This window comes from Microtus oregoni, unplaced genomic scaffold (assembly GCF_018167655.1).
Source record: "Microtus oregoni isolate MIOR12 unplaced genomic scaffold, Mior012 000027F_ref0000203, whole genome shotgun sequence".
In the NCBI taxonomy this organism is placed as follows: Eukaryota; Metazoa; Chordata; class Mammalia; order Rodentia; family Cricetidae; genus Microtus; species Microtus oregoni.
Genome location: NW_024543086.1, coordinates 16,710,506 through 16,735,791, shown reverse-complemented (window position 1 = coordinate 16,735,791; position 25,286 = coordinate 16,710,506). Strand labels below are relative to the sequence as shown.

Genomic DNA, 25,286 nt, shown 5'->3' with positions numbered 1-25,286 from the left:
CACTCAAAATAACCATTAGAAAACAGACTTTTGACGATCTCTAGAAGTATAAAGACTCTCCTGCCTGGGATGCTGTGGCATTGTTTGTGGCAAGCATCGAAGAGGAGCAAGTGTCCAGTCTGTTTTGGGTTAGCCAGTCAGAAAAGGTGACAAAATTGCATGTTAGCAACTGGACTCGTGAGGTGACAGGCGGCAGCACGTCCGTGGACATACAGAATGTCAGTGTCTTAAGCTTTGCCATGGTTTTAGGTAAAATCTTTTGAAAAGAAATGTTTTTGTATTCACGTTTTTGCAACAGAAAACTTATCTAATGTTACATGACATAGCTAAAACATTATATACATCGAGTGAATGTTACTCCATGGTAGAACTTGTATTTAGCATGTGTGGAGTGCAAGGTTCAGTCACCACCCACCCAGACCTAGCTCCAGAAATGAAATATTATGCAAGTCAAAACAGAAAAAAGTACTAACGGGCTCTTCCACCTTCCTTTTTCTTCACACTGAACCCTCAGATTTCACCCAGCCCTGCAGGTTTACAGTCACCTTGTTACTGGACTCTGTATAAGGGGAGAGCGGGAGCAGGGAATGGGGAGTTCTCAGAGCTTAGCATGTTTACAATAAGAATATAGGGGCTGGAGAGATGGCTCAGCACTTAAGAGCACTGACTGCTCTTCTAGAGGACCTGGGTTCAATTCCTAGCACCCACATGGCAGCTCACAACTGTCTGCAATTCCAGTTCTAGAGGATCCTATACCCTCACGCAAACATACATCCAGGCAAGACATCAATGCACATAAAATAAATAAATAAATTTTAAAAAGAATATATTTATAGTTGGGCATAAAGGCACATGCATTAATGAGGGTAGAGGCAGGTGAATCTCTGTGAGTGAATTTGAGAGCAACCTGGTCTACTTAGTGAGTTCTAGGCCAGTAAGACCTATATAGTGAAAAAGAGAGAAAGAAAGAGAGAGTATAGGGGGAAAGTGGATATATTCATGACTTGTATAGCTTTCAAATAATAGAAGTCTCACCTGGGAAGTAGTGGTGCACTCCTTTAATCCCAGCAGAGACAAATGGACCAGCCTGGTCTACAGATCAAGTGTCAGGACAGCCTGGGCTACACAGAGAAACCTTGTCTGGAAAAAAATAAAAAAGAAAGGAAGAGAGGGAGGGAGAAAGAGGGGAGAGGAGAGGAGAGGGAGAGAGAATAATATAAGTCTTAAATGTCCAAAGTTAAGAAGCATGAATATGAATTAAGAAACTAAGTCTTTGGTGCTGGAGAGATGACTGAGCGGTTAAGAGCATTGGCTATTCTTCTAAAGCAACCCAGGTTCAATTCCCATCACCCACATAGCCGCTCACAACTGTCTGTAACTCCAGTTCCAGGGGATCTGACACCCTTACACAGACATACATGTAGGCAAAGCACCAATGCACTTAAAAATAAATCTTGGGGGAAAAAAAGAAATAAATTTTTTTTAAAAAAATAAAAAAGTCTGTTATTCTCTTCACCCAGAGTTCTTGCTTTTTATTTCGTTTTATTCATAAATGTCTGTGTATGTTCACACGAATGTATGTATGTCTGTGTATGTATATAGGTATGTATGTGTGGAGGCTGGATGACTACCTCTGTTGCTGTCCTTAGGAATGAATGCTGTCACCTTTATTGAGAGGGCATTTCTCCTTGGCCTGGAGACCATCAATTTGGCTAGGCTGGCTATCCAAGCAGCACCAGGGCTCCTCCTGTTTAGACCTTCCCTGCTCTGCCCACCACAGCCAGGCATTTTTATGTGGGTTCTGGGCACAGGTCCTCTTGCCCAGCAAGCATCCTCCCGACTGAGTCATCCCTCCAACCCCCAAGCAGTTACTTTTGTCTGGGTTGATTTTGTTTGCAGGCACTAAGGACTAAGTGCCCAGCCCTGACCACCACCAGTCCCTAGACAGCAGCTGAGACAGCAAGCTTCTGGAGGGCGGCAGCCTGGCTTGCCTTCCTAGAAACAAGAGGGTCTAGATGGCTCTGGGAGGAATCGCAGGAAAACAGAAGGCAAGTCTCCCGTATACACAGGCTGCAGCTCTATCTGAGTCTGGTACCGGGAAGATTTTATAAACCGCAGGTTCCTGCACCTCACTTACTTTCTGGAAGGAAACTGACAATTCTGGGTAGTTCTTAAACACAACTGGAATGCAAAAGGCCATGGTTTTGTTTCAGCACTGAGGACTGGAGTCAGATTCCCTGCTCAGTCCTGCTGGAACTGAAGATTTGAAACCCAAAATCCCCAAAGCCCCTTTGCACCTAGAAGACAGCAGCATCCTCTCCTCTCCGGTGAAAACTTACAGAGGGTTGGGGGTGACACTCTAACACAGGGCAGAGACGCTATGCTATGCCCCAACTAACTAAGCTTCAACAGCCTTCTGCTGAGATCTTGGCCGCTCCATCCCCAAGGTCAGCGCCTCCTCAGGCCTCAGCCAGCTTTAGGCCCCAGATCAGAGAAAGCCCAGGCTGGTGGAGCAAGCCCCGCTGACCTCTGCTTCCAGTGGTTCAGAGCTGAGCCTCCTTCCGATTAAGTGAGATCTGTTTGGTCTTGCTCGGTCTTTTTCTTTCTTCTCTTTAAATAAGCCAAGGGTGCAATTTGCAGCTTAAGGAGTAGCAAGGCTGGGTGCCCTGCGGCTCAGTGGGAGAGCACTCTTCTAGCCAAAGCAAAGCAAGACCTCCATCCCCAGCTCCACCAAGAGAAAGGAAACAAGACAGTTTCTTCATGGGGCAGGCGGGTTGTCAGCAGCAGAAGGCTTTTGCTTGCGTGCGTGTATTTCATATACTCTGATCCCTTTGACGTTCTAGGAGGATTAAAAGAGAGAGTTAAAAGGAAACATTCATTATTACCCTAACCTGTGAGGCCATCCAGGGCATCGAGGGTAATTTTCCCAGCCATCGACAAGGGCCATTCATACTTTTCTCACTTTCAGTAGTATTAATTGACAAATCATAACCACATATATGTATAGGGTACAACGGTACCGTGAGATGCTCTGATATGCGTGTACATCGAGGAACGGTTTAATTAAGTTAATTAACAAAGACTAGTCCCTAACTCTGATCTCTTATATTGGGACATTTGAGATTGACTCTTATTCTGAAAAATTTTAATACATCACTCCTTAATTAAAACATATTTGAGCTGTGTAAAACATTATGCATTACCATATAATCCATAATCCATTCGGGGTTATTATTGCTATACACTGAGCCATATTCACACTGCTACACAGAGATCTCAAAATGCATCTTTCCCTTCTTCCTTCCAAACACAACCAGGTCCAACCCAGGCACACCCGCCTCTCTGTCTGAAACTGGAGGTTAGAGAAACAGCTGAGTTTAGGGGAGAGGAGAGAGACGTGGGTGGAGGTACACAGAGCTCATAGGGCAGGTTCCCCATGGGCTCCTCGGGGCTCTTCAGTTAACTGTAGATCTAAAGTGCCCATCAAGAATGGCTGGGGCTAGCTTCCACAGCCCGTCAGCAGGAGACCAACTTCCTCTAAGAATCCCTTCTCGCCAGTCTAGGTGGGGGCGCCAGTCTAGGTGGGGACGCCAGTCTAGGTGGGGACGGAGAGGAAGGCTTTCAGGCTGTGTTTGGAAACTTCCTTCACCGGGGCTGCGGGAGTTCAGCTCCCTAGAAGTTCCCTCTCCTGTCCCCCTCTTCTCCTCTAGTCTCCACTGTCTCCTCTCGATCAACTTTCTCTCTCCCTTTCTTTTTATTCTTCCATTTCACCATCTCCTTTTCTCCCTCCCTCCCTGGCTCACCATCTCCCCAGGTGCTCTGGGACCAGCAACCCTCAGCAGGGTCTGAGCATCTGCCTAGCGCTAAGGCGGCCCTTTCCTAGTGGAGTGACAGCCAGCCAAGAGAAGGCCTCGCGGCCTGGGAGTCTGTGACCCTTTAACGATCTATCCAGGTAGTGGAAAATCTGCTGGTGCCGCTCTGCCAGCCGGCTTTTCCAGGACCGGTATCCTCTGGGAGCTGAGAGAAGGTGGCTGGCACTCACCAGGGAAACAGGAGGAGATGCCATGAGGACCCAGACCCAGAATGCTGAAGCAGAAAAAGCGAGAGGCAGCTCAGTCACTAGAACACCGCCAAGTTACATCTTCCTCTTGTGTAGCCCTAGGTACAATAGCACTGTCTCCCTTGTCTCTTCTCTGAGGCCCTGGGAAAGACAGGAGCAGTGTAGGAAGATGCATGGATCAAAGCCTAAATCAGAAACACACACCACACACATGCACACGCACGCACGCACACTTCCACAGCCTGGCTATCCAAGAGACTGGGGCAGAGGGAAAGGGGATTGGCACCGCTGGTTCAGGCCCCAAGGTTCCTTCTCTGTGCGAACAGGTCCTGCTGTTGAGTCACTGTTGTGCTCCTGGCCTCAGTCAGCAGCATTTACTGAGCACAGGAAACCTACCCAGAACTGTGTCAACTGAGCAGGGGTATCCACCCTCTGGTGCCAAGGACTCAACAGTGTTGTAGAGACAAAATGGCCGGCTCCTGATCCCTCATCTGTTCCTCCAGCTCTAGGCTCTACTGGGCCCAAAGTTCTCACAGGCACCACCCCGGAATTCTAAAGAAGAGTGTCCGGAGGTGGCTCCGTGGTTTAGAGCGCCTACATCCGGGCAGCCCACAACCACCTGTAACTCCAGCTGCAGGGAATCCAACGCCCTCTTCTGTGTGCTTCTGTGCCCCCTAACACGTGTGCACACATAATTCAAAATGAAATTAATCATAAAAACAAAAGATGGGCACGCGGTGCAAAGGGGCCTCTGACGACTTTCCCGTGGTGCCCTGCTGTTTGGAGCTTTGGAGATGGGAAAGAGAAGCACACACTGAGGTCAAAGAAGACATTCCAAGTAGCAAGGCAGGTCACCTGGGGTCTGCTATCCTGCAGCGAGCCTCCATGCACGGGGGGGGGGGGGGGGGGGGGGGGGGGGGGGTGATACCCAGGGACAACGCTGCTCCCATAGATGCTCCTGTGTTAATACTCATAGTCCTTTGAGGAAGTGTGGCTATCGTCTCATTTTACAGATGAGAACATCAGTGTTCGGGAAGGGCGAACAGCCATGGTCCCCACAATACATTTCTGCCATTTCCAAAGGTCTTTCAGTGAATGTCTTCCTAGGCCTTTTTCCTTCTCCAAGCCTGATTCCAGGAGCCTTCCTCCCTCTTCTCTGGTAGCTTTGCCTTCTAGAAGTTGCTTCTGACCTTGGAGAATCCACTGACACTTCCCTCTTCTGTCTTCTAGCAGGTGATGCCTAGGATAGAAATACCAAGATTAGGTTAGTCTCTGAGGATACTTATCATGGGCACCAGAAGCTCAAGGCAAGTGAGGCAGCCTGTGGCCTGTGGAGTCCCCACTGGATGCAGAGCCCTGGCACACTCTCCATTCCCCCATGGCCCATGATGAGTACTACTAGGGACCAAAGCCCTACCATATGCCCATGTCCCTTTTCTAAATTATAAAGTACTCTAAAACCCAAATAAGATATTTAATAAGACAAACAGGACAATGGTAAAGTAATAATAATGATGATAGCATAAAATAAAATGATAAAAGGCCGCTAGCTAGGAGAAAAACAGACTTCAAACCTCAGTAAGAAAGAAGTGATGAACCTAACAGAAGATGCAAATAAAAATATCAATGGGTTATAGACACTTAAAAATGATCAAAATAGCCAGGTGGTGGTGGTGCATATCTTTAATCCCAGAGGCAAAAGGATCTCTGAGTTTAAGGCCAGCCTGGTTTACAGAGTGAGTTTTAGGACAGCCAGGGATACACAATGAAATCCTACCTCTGATTAATTAATTAATTATCAAAATAAACCAGGTAGGGTGGTGTATGTCATTAATCCCAGCATCGGGAGGCAGAGGCAGGTAGATCTCTGTGAGTTCAAGGCCAGTGTGGTCTACAGAGTGAGTTCTAGGACAGCCAGGGATATACAGAGAAACCCTGTCTCAAAAAAAAAAAAAAGGTAACAATCAAAATAATTTAGAAAAATCAAATGCTGTTTTTACCTGTATTTTTTAAAAAAAAATAGTGTTTAAGAACTACCAAACTATAGAAGGACTGTATGAAACTATGGCCATATTTCACTCATATTCCAAGAGAAAGAGGTTAAGTTTTTCTGTTTTTGTTTTTTTCTGACCTGCAGCCATCATGGTTTTTAAATGCATGAGAACACTAAGACAAATCAGCTTGAGGTTCAGAGGGTGAAGGTACTCGCTGCCAAGCCTGACCACCTGAGTTTGATTCCTGGGCCCCGCAAGGGGAGAGAACCAATTCCTGAAATTTATCTTCTGATGTCAGTATGTGCACTGCCATGGCATGTACAAAAAATAAATAAATTTTAATTTAAAATATTAAGAACGCATGGAATTTAGCACCAGGGCAGGGCTAGGTGGGCTGTTGCTGGAGAGGCCTTGGATTCTGGCCTTGCTACCAATCACAAGAAGGAAAACAGCAGCCTGGGGATTTCAAATCTGCTTAAACAGCTTGGTAGCATCTGACCCATCGTTGTATACCAGAAAAAAAGAGCACATGTAATAAATTTAGCAGATGGTTCTATGGCATCTCCCACCCCGTTTGATGGGTTATTAAGACAGACCTAGGGTGTTTCGGCAACTGTGAGGAGAGCAAACAGAACTAGCTTGGGTTCTGTCTTCAGGACTTCCCTTGGTTGCAGGACTTATTGTCCGGATCCCAAGAATCCAGCTCAGTCACAGATACCCAGGCACAGGGGCTGATAGTGCCACAACGTCAAGGCCAGAAGAAGCATGGTCACTGGACCAGAAAGGTTTTTTGGTTGGTTGGTTGGTTGGTTGGTTGGTTTTGTTTTTTGTTTTTTTAAGGGGAGGTTGGGGTGTCTGATGCTATTAAGAGAGTTAAAACAAAAACATAAACAAAATAGGATCCAGGCTGAGTAGGGTGGTACATACCCATAAGTTTGAGGCAAGCCTGGTCTACATGCCAGTTCCAAGCCAGTCAAAGAATAGTAAGTGCTGTCTCAAAAACAAACAAACAAAAACAAAACAACAGCAAAAGGGACAGGGAAGAGCAGTGAGGGAAGCTGGTGTTGGGTGAGGAGCACTGTGCTGGGATAGAGCACTGGGTCCCACTGGGTCCCAGTAGGTGGTTATGCATAGCAGCAAGTGTTTCTTCAAACCCAGCCCTACCTAACTCAGCCTGACTAAATGGGGGACATGGCCAACTCCAGGTCTGTCCAGAAGGGCAGGACCAGTCTGTCAGAATAACCCTAGAGGTCAGAGATGAAAGCCATGTGTCCCAAACCAACTTGAGGTGCTCAAGTCATAGTCTGGGGGGAGGGGGATCAACACAGCACAGAAGAGAAGGCTCGGGGCCGATCCAATGAAAACAAGCGCCCCTGCTCCTTCACCAACCTTTCTGCCATTGCTAAGAATCCAGTTCAGCTAGGGCTGGGCTAATATGGGCTGACATAAATAAGAAGACTCATAAATGGCTCTGCACAAGCAGGAGGGAGAAGGGTTGCCTTTGCCCCTACTTTGTTTCCTTACAGAAACTGCTATCTTAGGCAAATAAACCCTGATAAATGACAAGCCCAGTTTTCCCAAGGCCTAGATTATCCTCAGGCCAGGCGTGTTCTAGTGGGTGGTCCTCTCTCAGCAGTTGGAGTAATCCAGAATGATCCTGGGCCATTGCAAGGGAGCAAGCCTGTCTTGAAGCCAAAAAATGATTTCCCTGGCAGTAGCTCCCTAGCCCTGTGTGTGGCTATGAAATAAAGGAGGTCGGATATATACCTGAGATGCATAGGTCTGGTGGATACCGGGACTGATGGGGACAGAGGGCCTCTGAGAGGTTTTATTTTTCTAATTTTATTTTTCTTTATTTAAAAAAGGAGATATAGCTGGCTGAATATAGAAATTAAATTTTTAAAAAAAGGATGGAAGGGCATATAACCCAAGGAAGATTTGGGCCTACCATCTGATCAGGATGTCTAGGACTCTAGGACACAGGACAAAGAGTTCAGAGGCCTGGGCTGAAGATTTCACTAGAACTCACTACCTTATGAAAAACTGACCAAGCTGTGGTCACTGGTCAAGGTGGTCACTTATCACCACGGCTGGGCTTCCTAAATCAAAAGCACCCCCACTCCGGTTCTTGGCAGGTTGGAAATGGAGCAGTGGGAGCAAAGGAGAATGGTGGGATTTTGAGGTTCCCCTGGCCCCCTGAGCTGTCCTCCCCCAAACGAAGTTACCCGGAGTTAGAGAAAGCTCGGGCCAGACTGGCGCTCTCTGAAGTCAGTGGCCCCTTCGAAGGATAAGCCTGATTTTCCTTCACTGAGGCCAAGCAGCCAAGGCGCAGTTCTGCCCGCCCGTTTTGTGACTAGCTCTTAGCCCAGTTCGTGGTTAGCAAACGGACCAGACGCCCCCTTCTAAGTGACATTGCGCCCGCAGTACCCCCCTCCACGTCTGTCCCAGAACTTCACCCGGCCCTGCAGCATCTCCTCCCCACCCTCTAGGACCTCGAAGGACAACAGAGCCAAGGGGGCAACGCGTGACCCCAAGCGGAAGGGCCCCAGTCTGGGTCCTAATGCGGGTGGCGTCTCTCTTGACAGACAGCGTTTGGGGACAACAGCGAGAGAGATAAGATGACATACCAGAGCAGATTTGGTGTGCCCGCTGATACTCCTGGCCCGACAGGAAACTCGGAGCTATTTAAAAGACCCTATCGATTACTTTATCTTCCCTGGAGGAAAGCTTCTTGCCGAGAGACAAAAGATGTCCCCCCCACCTAAAGATACAAGGCCACACAGCAGAGAGTTTGCGCAGGCGACGAGCGCAAGTAGGGGCTCTGGGAGCGCCAAGATGCGATAACACCCTTCGGAAAATGACTCTGGGTGCCCGGCATAGCCAGTCTGGAGATGGCAGGAGCGATGGGCGGCGGGGCCACCTCACAGCCCCTGTGAGCTCTGCCGGCAAAGTTCCCGCGCGCGTTGTGCACACTAACTGGCTTGTCTCTGAGTTCCATCCGTACTCCTCCCAAGTTTAAATGCTCCTTTTAAGGGCTTGAAAGTCTGCAGCCGTCAACTGCATCCTGAAAGCGTGGCGTGTGACATGGCATTCGTTAGCGTCTCCATCCCGCTTTTCTCCAATTCGCGTGCTGGCAGATTGCTGCGGCGCGCTCTCTGCCGGTGCCCAGCAACTGCTGAATCCCGGAGTTCCACGGTCCCGAAGTCCTCGGCCCCCCGGGGAGGCCCTGGATAGACACTGAGTGAACTCAACCGACCGCTGTCAGGGCTTTTCCCTTGCGACACTTTGCCACCTACCCACTCACAATCCGCTCGGCCCACGTAGCAGAAAGCGGCGTTTCCTGCGGGACACCAACGTATTTTAAGCACTTTAAGGGTCGTAAGACACGGTCTGAAAGGAAAGGACGGTGCAGAAGAGAAAGGGCGGCGATCCTAGGACGCATCGAACTGCGGTGACCGGCCACTTACAGCCTGATTCCCGCCCACCGGAGACCCTAGCAGTCCCCGAAGGAGGCGGCGACTCTGGGGTTGCTGTCTGGATTTCAGCTGTAGCAATCAGGCGCTAGCTCTCCTACTCCGACCCCAGCCGGCGGCGACCCTCTGGAAGCCCGACTCGCCCGCGGTTCTGGAAGTGAAAACCCACGCCTTTCCTGCAGCTACGCTTCCATCGATCTGAACGCTCAAGTCCAAGGAGTCTGCGGAGACGCCTCCTGGAGCTCCACGCCGCCGCACTAGCGTGGGACGGCTCTAAAAAGCACCGTTTTCCCCTCGCCGCATCTTGAATCATTGTCCCACTCCAATGTCACCTGGTTTTTCAAATTATCACCTTCTGAGACCGGTTTCTGAGGGACCACCAGAGACTCCACCTCTGCTGTTTATGCTGTAACAGTTTGCAGCGGACAGGGCAGGTGGAAAACATTGTTACAGGCTCTCTCCGAGCTCGGAGCTGAGGAGAAAGAGAACCGAGATAAGGAAAACCCCTGCAGGGTCGGGAAGCGGCTCCCGTCTGGTCCATCCGATCCATCAAGTCAATCACATCAAGTGGGTGACCAAAGAGAAATTTCGCTTTGGAAATACCCCCGCCAAAAGCGCGTGGAAAAGTGCGCCGGCAAAAAATATAAAGGAGTCCGCAGAATTTCGAAACAGCACGCACATTCTACAATTTGACACATTTCCCATAAGCACACAAATAAATGAAATCTGCGGAGAACGTGCAGTCAGTCTGTGACTGACCTTGGACCGACTAACTGGAAAGGGTTCATTACAATTGTCAACGTTTTCTCAGACAACGTGCTCAGATTCACGGGACAGTATACTTACTAGCTTGTCGGTTGTATTCCGAACTTACTGTATCTTATTTAAATAGATCGTGGTCAACACTTAAATGCGCATGCGGGGGGGGGGGGGGCTGAGGCCAGTCCCCAACACTGGACAGAAACAAGTCTTTAAAAAATAAAAAGCCTTGAGTAAGGCGATTGGGAGCCGAGAGGCTTGTCATACTAACTCCCCCTCCCCACAGCTGTTTGATTTTTATGATATTTTAAAAATAAAGGTAGTCACTGGCCCAACTGTTTTATCCATTGCTAAGGAAACTAACCCAGCAGGACAGGCTTCCTCTGCAGTATAGGAAGCAACCCAGACCGCTCATGCTCACAGATTTTTTTGGAAAGAGATACTGTTAGTATTTGACTTTGTTTTCTCGCTCTCTCTCTCTCTCTCTCTCTCTCTCTTCCTCCTCCCCCCCCCCCAGGATTTTTCTGGTGGTTCTGTGTGGTGAGCCTATCTCTTCTAGGAACCTAGGGCGGTAGAAGGCTGGCGAGTGCCAGGTCCGGCTCTTGCAAGCCACAGCTCGATCCCCGCTCTAGGCGAAGGCAAAGAGGGAGCAGGTTTCTGAAGACTGGAAACCTCTCCAAGTGAGAAAGTGGAATCTGAAAGTAGTATCCCTACTTCAAGAGGTCCAAAGTCAAGTGACCTCTGAAGAACCATGACAGGTAGGAGAATCTAAGACCAGTGGCCACAAAAGTCCCCACTGTAAACAAGGTGATACATTTCTACTTACTGCTTTCTGTACTCCAAGATAGGGAAGAGTCAGCTCAGTCTTGTTAGGAAGACTGGAGCACTAGCTGTGGCTCAACAGGAGCTTCCCACCCACCCACCCACTCACCCAGGGAAGGGTGGACCAATAGGCCTAAGCTAGAGGCTTCCCAGGCCTCTTCCAGCTGGGGCAGTACCTGGGTGTGGGGGAAGGGCAAGTGACCACACCTTTTTGACCAGCCTCCTTTCCACTCCATTGTGGAAGCTCACTACGGCGCCCTCAGGTGCACTGACAGATGTGGGGGTGTTGTTGTACGCCTTCAGGTGGGCTCTTGGGACTGAAGCCCACTTCAGGGGAAATCTAGAGGGCAGCTTTGCTAGAGGGTGACCGGGGTCAGATTCTGCTGAACAAAGACCACACACAAACACACAAACACACACACACACACACACACACACACACATCTTTGGAGCCCTTCCCGATCCACCACGAAGAGTTCACTGGACAGCCACTTGGGCTCTCTGCACAAACTACACTCACCTTTGATCTTAAAAATTCCAGAAGGAGAGGAAAAGCGCATAAATTTACATCTTGAACAGGTGCTTCCTAGGATTCTGGTCCAGGTATTTCCACAGCTCTAAAAGTACCAACAAAACCCTGCTCTCCTGGAGTTACTATAGGATGGTGTGACGTTTTCTTCTAGATCCTCCCCCAGTTTTCTTCCTTCGAAACTTCCTTTAACATTTTGTTAATCGTTAATTTAAAAAAATCCACAACGTACATCACAGGTGTAGTGGTTCACACGCGTTATCCTGGTGTTCAGGAGGCTGAGGCTGGAGGATTGCTGTGAGTTCGAAGCCAGGCTTGGCTACAGAACACCAAACAGCTATGACAATGGGTAGCAATGCTGGAGGACACATGTAATCTCAGGACTTGGCAGGCAGGAGATTTGGAGCTCAAGGCCGGCCTCCTAAAACCCTGTCTCAGACCTAATTAATTAATTAATTAATTAGAAGTGCTGGTGGCTGGTCTTGGTTGGTAAAAGGTGGTCGCTAACATGCCTGAGGATCTGAGAGATCCTCAGGAGAGAGAGAACTCCAGCAAGTTGTCCTCCGACACACCACATACACATACATATAAAAGTTAAATAAATAAAAAAAATCCAAGTGTTGTTCAGTGGTAGAGGGCTTACCTGCAACCATAGAGCATTGGAAAGGAAAGGGCCGGCCCATAGTTTGTTCGGCTATATGAAGTATCATAAAATGTACCCATGCTGACAAATATTTTTCTTTCTCTCCTATGTCTGCAGTTCTATAGGTATAACGGGATTTTTTAACCAGTCCCCAAGATAAATATCCTGGGTTGTTTCTTAAATAAGTAAATAAATAAATAAATAAAGTGCAAAGAATTTTATTTGCATACACGTGTGTCTTTGCAAATAGATACTGGAAGTGAAAATGTTTCCTCAAATGACTTGTTCATTTTACATGTTGACGGAACCAGACTGCTCCAGAGAGGGTTTTCAGTACTGTTTCCCATGCAGAAAAGTCACTCAGCAGAGACAATCAACCCTGAGCATCAAGCCCAGGCCTCAGGAACGCTGGGCAAGCCCCCAACCATTCGACTATGTCCACAGTATAATTAAGGGTGCACAGTTTTTTTAATTTTGCTCAACTTTATTATTTGTTGGGAAGCCAGGGCTGCCAAATTTCTTACATTCGTTAGTCCAATATATAAAGTGTATTTATTACCTCTCTGATTTAGTTAACATTTCTTAACTTTTTTCTTTTTATTTACTTCCTTCCCTTTTCTTCCAGCAAGATTCTTGGCCAATTTTCCAGTTGTTCTGTTAAGCAATTTTCCTATTGATCACCAGATCTCTTTCTGTGTATAATATTAAAATTCATAATTTTCTCGTGTATTTCTAGCATTTTCTCTCTGGGTTATTTTTTTCTTTGGTTCTATTTATAATATTTTTGGCAATGGTTTTAATGTACTCTTGTATGGTTTCTCAGTGTTTTAGCCTAGCCTCCTTATTCACCCTCAGAAATAAGCAAACATTCCAAATTATTATCCTTATCATGAATAACACGTAGAAATCATCATGTGTACATTGTGTCAAGTTGGAGTGCAGGCGTGCCATTGTGCACTTGTGGAGGTCGGATGACACCATGGTCTCTGAGAATCCCAGGCAGGGCAGGCTTGCTCATCCAGCCCTTTTACCCACCTGGTCAGTGTGGGTGAAGGGGTGGAGAAAATCAGGCCAAATGCCCCCAAGGGAGTTGACTCTGGAGCCTTTGGAGGCAGGTGTGAGTCCTGACTTCTCTTAGACTGTGCCCCTCTTCTGCGGCTTTTGATTCTTCCTATTACTGGGATAACTTTGCACAGATTGGCCTGAAAACGGCACCCATAATGCTGCTCTCGGTCTGGGTCTGGCTCTGCTGGCCTACAGCCTTGTACCTTGGGGCAGTGGAAGCCAAAAACCAGGCTAGCAGTCAGGATCTGACGATGTGGAGTTAGTAATCCCAAGGTCCTACCCGATGACCTAGAAAGCAAGGTTGTTAGACACTGTGAGTTTAGCATGAAATGAAAATCTGATAACTTTTTTTAAAACCAAGAATTGGGCTACAGCAAGAACAGAATATTGCTAGAAACTCAGTCCACACTGGGGGAGGACAGGATTGAAATTAGAGAGAAAAGAGGAAGATTTTCGCAGTCTGAGAAGGTAGGAATGGGCTGGAGAATAGCAAAAGGCAAAAACATCTGAATGGCAACCAACCAAGGAACTAGTAAACAAAAATGGCAGATCTACGCAGCTGAATTCTATTTAGCTGCTAAAAGGAACAAAGCACTGATAAATGTCATAGCGATGGAACCTGGGACACACGGCTTGCCAAATGAGATATACCAGACAGAAAAGGTCACATATTATATGATTTTGTTTGTATGAACCACTCAAGAGAGGCAAATGCATAGAGGGGGGAAGCAGATTAGCGGTAACTGGGGCTGAGAAGGGGAGAGGGGGAGGTGGATGATTGAAGGTTGGGGGGGTTCTTTAGGAAGTGATGAAAATTCTCAAATCGACTGTGGTGTCTGGTGAATGAATTATATATAAATAAGGCCTTACCAAAAAGCAGGGGGAGAAAAGGAAGTAGTTACATCTCAAATTCATGCTCTCTCTCTCTCTCTCTCTCTCTCTCTCTCTCTCTCTCTCTCTTCTCCCTCTCTCCCTCTCCCCCTCTCCTCTGTATTAGCCTTCTGTATAACAGTGTGAGGAGACTCCCAGGTCCTCTTCTCTGGGAGGGGGGAGGGGGTGGGGGTGGCGTGTGGGACGACTTGCTTCCTTCCCATTGACAAACAGGAAAACAAGCCCAGCTCTAGAGTCAGTAAGCCCAATGGTCATTGTCGCTTCCAGCCTGGGTAGCCTTAAGCAAGTCACTCCCTCCTGTGGCCTCAGCCTTTTAGCCAGGTGGTGGGGTCTGAGGACTCGCAAAGCACCTCTAGCGAAGGTAGCGAGGAGGGCTGGGTACCTGCAGCCGGGACGTCCCTCGATGCAGAGCCGGGCGGCCCTGCGCGACCCGCGGGAAGGCAGGCCGAGCCAGGCCGGGAGGCGGCCGCACTGCTCATCCATCAGCCGGACGAAGAGCAGAGTCGCGCTCTCGGCCCTCTGTTTGCTTTCTCGCCAATTATTGCCGCGCCGCGGCCCCTTTGTTGATACAGTAGTCCGAAAAAGTGCTAATGTTCATTTATCAGGGGGCCCGCCGGGGACTCCCTAGAGTTGCGATTCTTCCCAAAATATAAACACGGGGCGAGCGTCCCAGACAGAAACCCCCATCTGTTTCCCCAGCGCGGGCCAAGAGAGCGAGGCGTTGTTGAAGATAAAGCTACGGATAACGCCGCCTGTCTCCAATGGACGTCTCCCTGGCGCATTAATGACATTCCGGGTGATAGTTGCAGCTTATCTTTCAATTAATCATATATACCTTTCGCGGCCGGCGCTGCTGATTGCAGGAAGGGGGGGCGTGCGACTCGGGGCCGCGATGATCGCTTTTCAATCAATAATTTATTTACGCAGAATGCGCTGGAGCTACCCCGGAATTTGACTAATCCTAAAGCACCAAGTCTTTAAAAGGCAAAGAAATAGCCCCGCAGATTTTTCGCTGTCTTCTTCAGGCTCTTTTGTCTCTGTCCCTTTCAGCTGTGCCTGCTTACCACCAGGTTGAGCCAGCCGCCCTTAGCGAGAAAGACACGCCCTTCCCAACCATTGTAACTTCTGTTTAAGTAATAATAATAATGATAATATATTATATACATACACACATATATACATTCCTTCGATACTGGCTTGAAGACAGCCAGGACTGAAGCCAAGTTGGAAAGTGCTCTCTGGACAGTTCTCTGCGGAAACCCCCACCGGTCACCCCAATTCTATTTTATCTATTTATCTCACTTTGTCCTGCTTCCTCTCCGGAGAGAAAGGCCAGGGTCCTTTCACCAAGGTTGTAGGGGGTGGGAAAGTCACTGATTTTGTTCAAATTAGAAGGGTTTTCTTCCTTTTTCTTGACACCTGACCCACAGATCTGTCAGCTCTGGGAGCCCTTATATCCGAAAATAAGTGACGGATCCCCACCATGTTGATTTGCAAAGGAAATGCCCCTCTTCTTCAGAACTATCTTTAAAAAAAAAAACTTAAAATAGGGATCCCAGATGCAGCCCCGATGTGTACCCCTCCCCATTAAATGGTAATATTTCAGGCGACAGCTCACACTAATCTTTCAAACTGTCATCGCGATTCTGCAAGGCCAGCCGATTCACTTAACAGGGCTCCCAGGACCCTCGCCCCAAGCTGTTTTCAGCGAGACATTTAATTGAATCGGATGTGGCTCGTTTGCCAGACGTCACCGCCTGGGTGATAGGCATTCCATCCGACCCACAGAAACCAATCTTCAAAAGCAAGGAGGGTCCCCAGCTAGGTTGGCTCAGAGCAGTAGCTGGGAAGTGGCCAAAAGCCTCAGCAAGAAGTGGGGGGGGGGGAACCCGGAAAAGTGCAGACTGACCTTCGAGGGGGAATACACTGGAAGGTGGGGGAGTGGAGAAACAGAGGTCGGTGGGCTTTGAGCCCCCACATCTTTGGGAAGGCTTCCTCTGCAGTTGGAGCTAGCAGCTTCAAAAAGCTCTGTGGTCCTTGGGTTGAGATCTCATGATGGCTGCCCATTCTGGCGCTGAAGGCTGAAGCCTGGAATTGGGTTTTCTGGGCCAGTGGCTTTACAGTCTGTTTGGAGCTGGGCTTTCCTTCTTCCTCAGTTGAAGGCCCAAGGCCTTGAGAGTTTGGGTTTGGTGAAAGAGGCCCAAGTCAGGCCTATGCTGGCTTCAGTATGGCCCAGATGGTGCCAGCGCTCTCCAACAGTCCACGGTTCTGCCAGGGGGCACGGTCTACATTTTGTACTGACACAATTTTACCCCTCTGGGTTTTGGGCCCATGACTTAGGAGAGGCTTGTTTAGCTAACCTTTGACCCTACACACACCCCCTTTTTCTATTCTAAGAGCCTCTTCTGGGGTGGTCAACTAGCCCTCCAAATCCTTTGTCCTCCCTGCCTATGCTCTTACAGCTGCAAGCTTTACCATGCGTTGAAGGGGAAGCATTTGCTCAGAGGCATTGTGCCTTCTCTTTCTGAGATTATAGCTGGATAAAGCTCCCGTATGCCACGTGGAGGTGGAGGTGAGGGTTCTGGGAAGACCCAAGTGTTCCTTAGATCCAGTCGGTTCTACTAGGACAAAACCTTGGCTCCTTTAAGCCCTAACGGGAGCACCATGGGACTGAAAATGCCCCTCCACCTGCCTTGTTCTGCATCCTGCCCTGTGGAATGAAATCCTTGGTAGACCACCAGGGGCTTGGAGCTAAAGAGTCTGGGAATCTTGTTGGTGGCCAAGGAGGAAGGGGAAAGAAATGAAGCAGCTTGGGCTGCAGGAGAAGCGGGGCACACATCAGAAGACAGCTTCTCTTCAGGGAGCCCAGCGGAACCTAGGTTGGCTTCCTCACTAAAGAGTTGAGCCCTTAGTGAATGGTTCTCCTGGGACAGGCGCTTTCACAACTCAGTCTACTTCAGGTGGCCACTCCCACCCCGCAATTAGCCACTTCACCTTTCCATTCAGGTTGACTTGCTCAGAATCCCTTAGGGCCTGCGCGGAATCCTGGGTAGAGATTGGTCCTGTAGGTCAAATTAAGTACCCCCAACCCCAAATTCCCAAGTTTGTCTGTTATCAGCCCAGAACAACGGTCTCCTTTGAGCTTCTCTTCCTATGCGGCGGGCTATTCACAGCCAGACTTCAGTAATCAGTATTTTAGTGACAGTCTTGATTCCTGTAAATAACTCCCAGTCCATCTTCACTCGCTCACTCAGTAATGGGTGCAGAGGAATATTTATTCAAACCCCGGGCCCAACTCAAAAGAGTCAGGTATTTTCTTTGAGTGAGTCTTGCTGGGGTTTTCAGGCTAATGAGAAGCAATCTCCTGTAGAGGTCGGAGTCTCTTCCAAATGTGTCACGGCCCCTTTAAAAAAGCTGGGCAGGATTTTTCCCCCAACCCTATGTCTATATTAGGTGACGCAGAACTGCCCGTCGCTCCTGTCATCGAGGCCCCTGGCCCAATGGCAGACTGAGTCCCCCTGCTCCTTCCTACTCCCGCCTCTTCTGTCCCTGGTGCTCAGCGCTACCTGCTGCCCCGCCACATCCAGGGCAGAGAGGCGGGTGCGCGGGCGGGTGGCGGGCACCATGCGGGGAGGCTGTCCCCGGGGGTGGGCAGCGCCACTCTCTGCCGCCCACCTGGCGCTGTGAGACCAGCGCCGCCACCATGTTCCCCAGCCCAGCGCTCACACCCACGCCTTTCTCAGTCAAAGACATCCTGAACCTGGAGCAGCAGCAGCGCAGCCTGGCCGCTGGGGACCTGTCTGCGCGCCTCGAGGCCACCCTGGCGCCCGCCTCCTGCATGCTGGCCGCCTTCAAGCCGGAGGCCTACTCCGGGCCCGAGGCCGCAGCGCCCAGCCTGGCAGAGCTGCGCGCGGAGCTGGGCCCCGCGCCTTCGCCCCCGAAGTGCGCTCCTGCCTTTCCAGCCGCCCCCGCCTTTTATCCTCGTGCCTACGGCGACCCTGATCCGACCAAGGACCCACGAGCGGATAAGAAAGGTAAGGAGAAGCCCAAGCCCTTCCCTTCAGGAACCGCACTCATGCTCAACCTCCTGGGCCAAGAAACCCCCAGGCCAGGCAGAAGAGCGTCTGGGCTGAAGCTGGGCGCACAAGAGTTTGGAGTTTAAGATTCCAGGTTGCCCAGTATCTTCTCTGAGACAATTGGAAGTTTAGAGGAAACGCCGAATTTAGAGGGTCAGGAAAAGAGAGAGGGACTTAAAAATATTGTTTTCGGCCTACAGAGCCCCAGTTGATTGGGGCCTTGCTTTTGGGTCTGTTACCAAGTTAAGCTATCTAACAATTCGCGATGGAACAATTCCTGTCGGAGGGTTAAAAACCTCCTTTGTATTTTGAGACACTGAGAACTGCTAAACAGAAAGTTCAGCCCGCGGGTCCTGGGCTTTTCGTAGCCCATCCTGTCTTTCTGGGCCCTTCCTTCTTTGTGCCAGGAAAAAAAGGAGCCTGAGAACAGGGCTGTGGTTTTGATACGCGATGCTGTGGACCTCAGGAGCTGGGTTTGGCTTTGTTTCTCCAGCACTATTTCCAGGAAGGTCCAGGCAGAAGTTCTCTTCTGGGAAAATATTAGAAAATAGGGAACAAACGAAGACGCTAGGGAGCAGAGAGAAGGCTTCCGAAAGGGGCTGTACACAAGAAGTCTTAGAGCAGAGGAGAATGTCTGGCCTGCTTACAGGAGGCAGACACACTGGTGGAGACCCAGGCGCTGCTCCGGTTGTCTGGGCAAAAGCCAAGAGGACCCAGTGACTTCCTTGAGCTAGGAAAGCATTCGTAGGTTTCTCTAGGATAGGAGAGAATTCTGATTCAGGAACATTCTAGGAGTACTAGAATTGATTGCTACCGACTCACTCGGATCCTGAAGAGCCCGTGTAGAGTAGAGGCCTCTGTCTCAGTTCCCGCCACGGTTACTGGGAGGTCGAGAAATCGCACAAACACCAGCTGGCAGCCCCACTGGGGCCCTCCAAACTTTGGGCCTTCTAGATATTTAATTGTTTGATTAAAGGTAAACTGACCACCGAGAATCAAACCGAAGTATCGCTGATGTAATTCATCCCCCAAGCGTCGTTATGATTGCATTTTCTTTGCACCGAGAAAAACTAAGCCACATACTTGCGCTAAGAACGCGAACTACCGGGGGGGGGGGGGGCGGGGAGGCGGCAAGATTTCTCTTGTTTCGTTTTGTCCTGCAGCATGTAGGGTGTCCACATCACTTAGGCTTTTCCCAGACGCGCAATTGCTCCAACATCGAACCCCGGGCAACGAAACCGAGCTGGGCGCCCCACGCAGGACAGGGCAGCAACCCCACGAGGGTCCTGAGCTCCTGGGCTGGCCGCTCTAATTGACTATCTCTCCGCCTCTCCTCCCCCTTCAGAGCTGTGCGCGCTGCAGAAGGCGGTGGAGCTGGACAAGGCCGAGACGGACGGTGCCGAGCGACCACGAGCGAGGCGGCGGCGAAAACCACGCGTGCTCTTCTCGCAGGCGCAGGTCTACGAGCTGGAGCGGCGCTTCAAGCAACAGCGGTACCTGTCCGCTCCCGAGCGCGACCAGCTCGCCAGCGTGCTGAAGCTCACGTCCACGCAGGTCAAGATCTGGTTCCAGAACCGGCGCTACAAGTGCAAGCGGCAGCGGCAGGACCAGACTTTGGAGTTGCTGGGACCGCCGCCGCCGCCCGCGCGCAGGATCGCGGTGCCGGTGCTGGTGCGCGACGGGAAGCCCTGCCTCGGGGACTCGGCGGCCTACGCGCCCGCCTACGGCGTGGGTCTCAACGCCTACGGCTACAACGCCTACCCCTACCCCAGCTACGGTGGCGCGGCCTGCAGCCCCGGGTACAGCTGCGCCGCCTACCCCGCCGCGCCTCCCGCCGCGCAGCCCGCCCCCACCGCCAACGGCAACTTCGTGAACTTCGGCGTCGGGGACTTGAACGCCGTGCAGAGTCCCGGGATGTCGCAGGGCAATTCGGGCGTGTCCACGCTGCACGGCATTCGAGCCTGGTAGGGAAGGGACCTGCCTAGGACACCCCGGACCGACCGACTTCCACTTTTAGAAGGGCGATGACTCTGGGGAAGGAAGGGCTCCCACTAAGACCGGTCCCTGGGATTTCACAAGCATTCTTATACTGGCCTGGGAACTTTCTCCGCTCCATCCCTTTGTTCCCGGTGCGTTGACGCAGTCTGGAGTCTTGGCCCCGGGAGAGTCCTTTCAGGGCCACAGGCACCCCTGGACGGACTCCACACTGGGCCCCGGAGCCCGGGCACGCGGGCCTAGAATCCCGGAGCCTGGGCCGGACGCCCGGGCCCTGGCTGCCTTGCCTCCGCCCACCCAACCGTATTTATGTTTTTACCTGTTGCTGTAAGAAATGCGAACCCTCTTCCCATTAAACTGAGTGCGCTGACGCCATCATGCGTGCTTCTTGTAGGATTTCTGAGCACAGAGGTCGTCTCCAGGTCTCAGGCGCAGGCTATCACTGGACAAATCCATAGAACCTCTACGAACGAAAGCTAACACACCCAGCGCCTCTCGTAAGGCATTTTCTGAGGTCGCCTAGTATTTTCGAAGGGGGCGACCTGCTTTCAAGGTTAGCGGCAAAGGGCGCAAGAGGCTTTATCACTGTGAGCAAATGGGTGTAGCCCAAGGGGTCAGTTTCTTTTCCCTTCAGAGCGGGAGAGCGCCCGAGGGAGCCCAACCTCAACTCCTTAAACCCTAAAAGCGGACAATACTGTTTCTGGCCTTTGAGGGGAGGAGAGCAGCACCAGCAAGTGACTTCTCACCGCAGCCGCAAAGGGCCCACGTCCAGGTTCCCCTTGACTCAGCTCTCCTTAGAAATCTCTGGGGTCCCCTCCCAGTCTTAATAGCTGCCCGGCAAAGCTCCCAGACCGAGTGGGAGATGGCTGTGAGAGTTCATGATTGCAGGGGGAGACCCTACAACCTGGTCGGTACCTTCCCTCAGCAGGCCATCAATTTCACTGTAGTTAACAATGACCAACGTAACAGCTCGGCTGTTTCGTTTTTTGTTTGTTTGTTTTTTCAGATGAAAAAAACATGTTTGGTGGAAGGGGGTGGAAGCTGACAGTTGTGGGGCTTGCCCACTGCCCCTCAACTTTCCGTGCCAGGGCTCAGACTTTGGCTTCTCTATCCCCTGCATCAAGGGCCAAATAACTAACCTCACCTTCGAAATCAGGGTGGGGTCCTGGCTCTGGAGCAGTAGCTTTTTGGCCGAGGCCCCTAGAGCGCCTTGACATTGCTTGTGGAGTTTAGGACTGGAGCTCTGAAGTGAGCGGGTGATGTCCAGCCTAGCGGTTAGGACTCAACCAAACAGCTTGCTTGCCAGTCTATGAATTCATAGTGGACCAGATGACTGGCGGTGCTGCCTCTTAGGGTCCTAGAGGATGCCGGGAAGATGAAGATGCAGTTGTACACAGTTGTCCATGGCAGGGTTCTGGGCTGGGCGGTGTGGAGAAAGAGAAGGGTGCACAGTATGTGCCCTCTCCCACACCCGCAGACCAGCACTGCCTTTAGATAGGTCGATGGACTCAGCTCAGCCGCTAGCATTCCATTTCCAGGGTCTGAGCTAATCCAACCTGCAGCAGCCACCGCTTGCACCAACACAAAACCGCAAGTCCACTTAACCCACGATTGTTTTTCTATTCTTTTTGTAACTCATCAGTGTGGTTACGAGGTGCGAGTTTTGTAGATGGCAGCCTCCTGTCACAATGTCAAAAGGCTGGACACGCCTGCCAGTGCCCGTGTTCCCTTTCAGGGTCTCCGCTGCTGGATGCAAGGCAGTGTGGGCCCATTTCTCAGAGGGATGCACTGAGACTTGTGCCAGCTCAGGGAGGGCAGCACTCTACCACTGATCAGCCCTGATGCCTAACACACAGTCGGATTCACAGCCTGGAAAATCCTTCTGGAATCATCTCACTTTTATAAAGATTAAGTTTTGCCTCTCTGGGTTCTGCAGAACCTTGGACCTCCTCGGTTTGTTTGTTTTTCATTTTATATTTGTATACAATAACATCAGAACAAGATTTTTTTTTCAATTAACATTATACATCACCCCTGCTCTCCGCACTCCCCCCAGTGTGCAAGCCCCTTGCTGTTGAGTCGCATCCCCAGCATTGAAGAGTTTTTCATGACATCTCCTCCTTTCCAACTCCTCTTTCAGGGGCAGCAGAACGCCACCTTTATGTTTGTTTGTTTTTGGAGACAGAGTTTCTCTGTGTAACCTTGTCTGTCCTGGAACTCCTCCATAAACCAGCCGGCCTCAAAAACTCTGAGTTCCACCTGCTTGCAGGGATTAAAAAGGCATAGAGGGCCACCACCAGCTCAAGAAAGCTGTGACTAGCTGACACCTGAAAGGGTTGTCCAAAACCAGACCCTGGGGTGAGAGTGTAGGGAGAGAATGCTTTTTTAGTTCTGCAAGCTAATCTATTTTCATTTGCATATTTGCCTTCAATGCTCACGTTGGCAGCTTTTCTAAAAGAGAAACTGCAAAAGGTCTCAGAGGTCTTGATTCCAAAGTTGAGGGGATATTATGTAGCAAAGATACAGCTGGCCCGTTCCCGAGGCTCACAAACCTAGGCAAGGGAATTCCAGGCCTCGCCAGCAGGCTTCTTGCTCTCCTTGGCCAGCAAAGCACGGTTTTCTGAGCCCCGTGGAGAAGCACTGCCAAGGTTTTCAGTCCCAGAATCAAGGCACGCCTGGGTCAGGACTGTGCTAAAGGAACCCAGCACAGCACCCCCAGTCTTCCCTCCCAGGCGGTAGGTGTTGGCTGCTTGTTTGTCAGTTGTTATATAAATGATGTGTGCACAATAAGAAAATTTAGCCAGGGGGGAAAACATGGGAAGCCGGGGAGGCAGAGCTCAGACGCAGGAAGGCACAGGCATGCCATCGGACTTGTGCCAGGGGTGGCAGTGAAGAACACAGCAAACTAGTTTCGTTTATTTAAAAAAAAACCACTCAAATGGACTATGTGTAGTTTAAAAATATTCTGAGAAAACCAGTGGCAATAGAGGAGGTAAGTTCGCACTGATCTCCTTCCCCACCAGTCCCAAGGTTTTGCCTGATTGGAATACTCCCTGACTTAATTTGAGTAGCCCCATCTTCTTTATTAATATTGTCATTAGTGTTGTTTTGTGTGTGTATTTGTATGTGATGATGTTTGAGGGCAGCCATGTAGATGTCACCACACATGTGTGGAACCCTGGGTTCCCGGGATGCAGCGCAGGTCCTGGGCCTTGTCCTCCTGACCCTGCCTTCTCATTTTGCTTAAATTGCTCCAGAAGCTGACAGCAGGTTGTATATCTAAATACCAGTATTTAGACAGACCCAGACCTGAGAAGCACCCACATGTGGCCCCTCAGGTCTCCAAGAACACATTTTCTCCTGCTTTCCCTGTTTTCTCCCCAAACTCTCCTCACCCCAGCAGGTCTTGACTAGAGACAGCAGCCCCGTGGTCCACACCGGGCTCTAGGAGAAAAGAGCCTATGACCTAATGTCATTCAGTCATAGAGGTGCTGGGGAAACAGGTGGAGGCATCTTGTCCCCTCCCTGGAAAGAGCAGGGTCTTGCCCAAGAGAGCACAGCTAAAGTTTGCTTTTAAATCCCAGCAGCCCAGATCAAGCACTGCTCAGAGCTGGCAAAGAGCAAACACCAAAAAGGCCTTTCAGTCAGTTATGCAACACAGGAATGAGATTAGCTCCTGCCTGGGAAATTTCCTCATGGGAGCTTACAAACCTGTGAAGCATCTCAGCGGGAGGGCTACTGGATTGCTGGATGGGCAGACTAACCATCTTGCTTCCTTCTGCTGCTCTTCAGGGGAGCGTTTGTCCCCCCAGAGTATTGTGAGAGGTGAAGAGACTTCACAAGGTGGCACCCCAGAGCCAGCACAATGCCCCCCTCCCAGCTCCCTCACCTCACATCCTCTGGGACAGGCTGGGGGTGCGGCAGGGTGGTGGTGCTAACTGCTGATCCTGCACATCTCTGTTGTCATCTTCCAAGGAGGAAATTGTCACCCACACAGGCTAAGGACATCACCTGCCTAAGGTCACTCAGGTTTGGATCCAGAAGGTTCCAGGAGAACCAACTCCCAAGGCACCCAAAGTTGTCCTCAAACTTCTCTGAAGACACACACTGCCCTGGAGTTCCTGCCTGTCCAGCTGCATCATGGACCCCTAGGCCAGGCCGAGGCCCTGTTGATGACCAGGTGTCCTGGCCATGGGCTCCAGCTCTTGAGCTGGGAAAATTTGGAGTCAGATTTCTAGGCCCTGCTTCTTGGTGACTCTATTCATTGTGACAGCCCTCAGGACCCTAGGGAGTGGGGAGACAGAGAGAGAGAGAGAGAGAGAGAGAGAGAGAGAGAGAGAGAGAGAGAGAGACTGAGGGAGGGAGGGACGGAGGGAGGGACAGAGGGAGGGACGGAGGGAGGGAGGGAGGGAGGGAGGGAGGGAAGGAGGGAGAGAGAGAGAGAGAGAAAGAGAGAGAGAGAGAGAGAAAGAGAAACTTGGCACCCTACAGGAAGAGGAGGGAGACACCACCCTGGGCGGCTCATGGTGTCAGTGTTCCCGTGCCAGTGTTCCTTGTGGCTGTATTGCACAGCAGAGCGAAAGCAAGACTTTAAAAGGTCTTGTCTCTGGCCCTGGCCCTACATCCAGGAAATAGCTAAGTGGAAGGCTGATACAACAAGCCAGCTGCTTCCTGGCAGGCCATCCAGCCTCCAGCAAGGCCCGGCTGAACTTCAACTTGGTGAGAACCACACCTGGCGCAGGTTGGCTCTGCTGATTCTACTGTCAGGGATTTCTACACCGATGGTGGGGTGAATGGGGGGGGGCTCTCATTGCCAGGGATGCCCTTGGAAATCTTGCACAACCTCTCATGGGAAATGTGGCTCCCTGGTGACCTTACTGTAGACACCTTCTGGCAATGAAAGGCAAAGTTGCAGCCGGAGAGATGACTCAGTGGTTAAGAGCACTGCTCTAGCACAGGACTCAGGCTCAGTCCCCAGC

The 25,286-nt window shown here is 50.5% G+C and overlaps 1 protein-coding gene across 1 annotated transcript; it reads left to right on the top strand.

Moving 5' to 3' along the window:
- Window positions 1-17,818: 17,818 nt before the first annotated feature.
- Window positions 17,819-20,685, top strand: Nkx2-5 (NK2 homeobox 5). The gene is made up of 2 exons (XM_041676447.1): window positions 17,819-18,270; window positions 19,658-20,685. The coding sequence occupies exons 1-2, from the start codon at window positions 17,940-17,942 to the stop codon at window positions 20,278-20,280; spliced, it is 954 nt and encodes a 317-aa protein (XP_041532381.1). The 5' UTR covers window positions 17,819-17,939; the 3' UTR covers window positions 20,281-20,685.
- The last annotated feature ends 4,601 nt before the right edge of the window (window positions 20,686-25,286 follow it).

What these genes read in the sequence shown, in the direction of transcription:
- Nkx2-5 (XM_041676447.1), top strand. Translation starts at nt 17,940, where the DNA reads ATGTTCCCCAGCCCAGCGCTCACACCCACGCCTTTCTCAGTCAAAGAC. An exon ending in CCCACGAGCGGATAAGAAAG is followed by an intron (nt 18,271 to 19,657) that starts GTAAGGAGAAGC and finishes CTCCCCCTTCAG; the next exon opens with AGCTGTGCGCGCTGCAGAAG.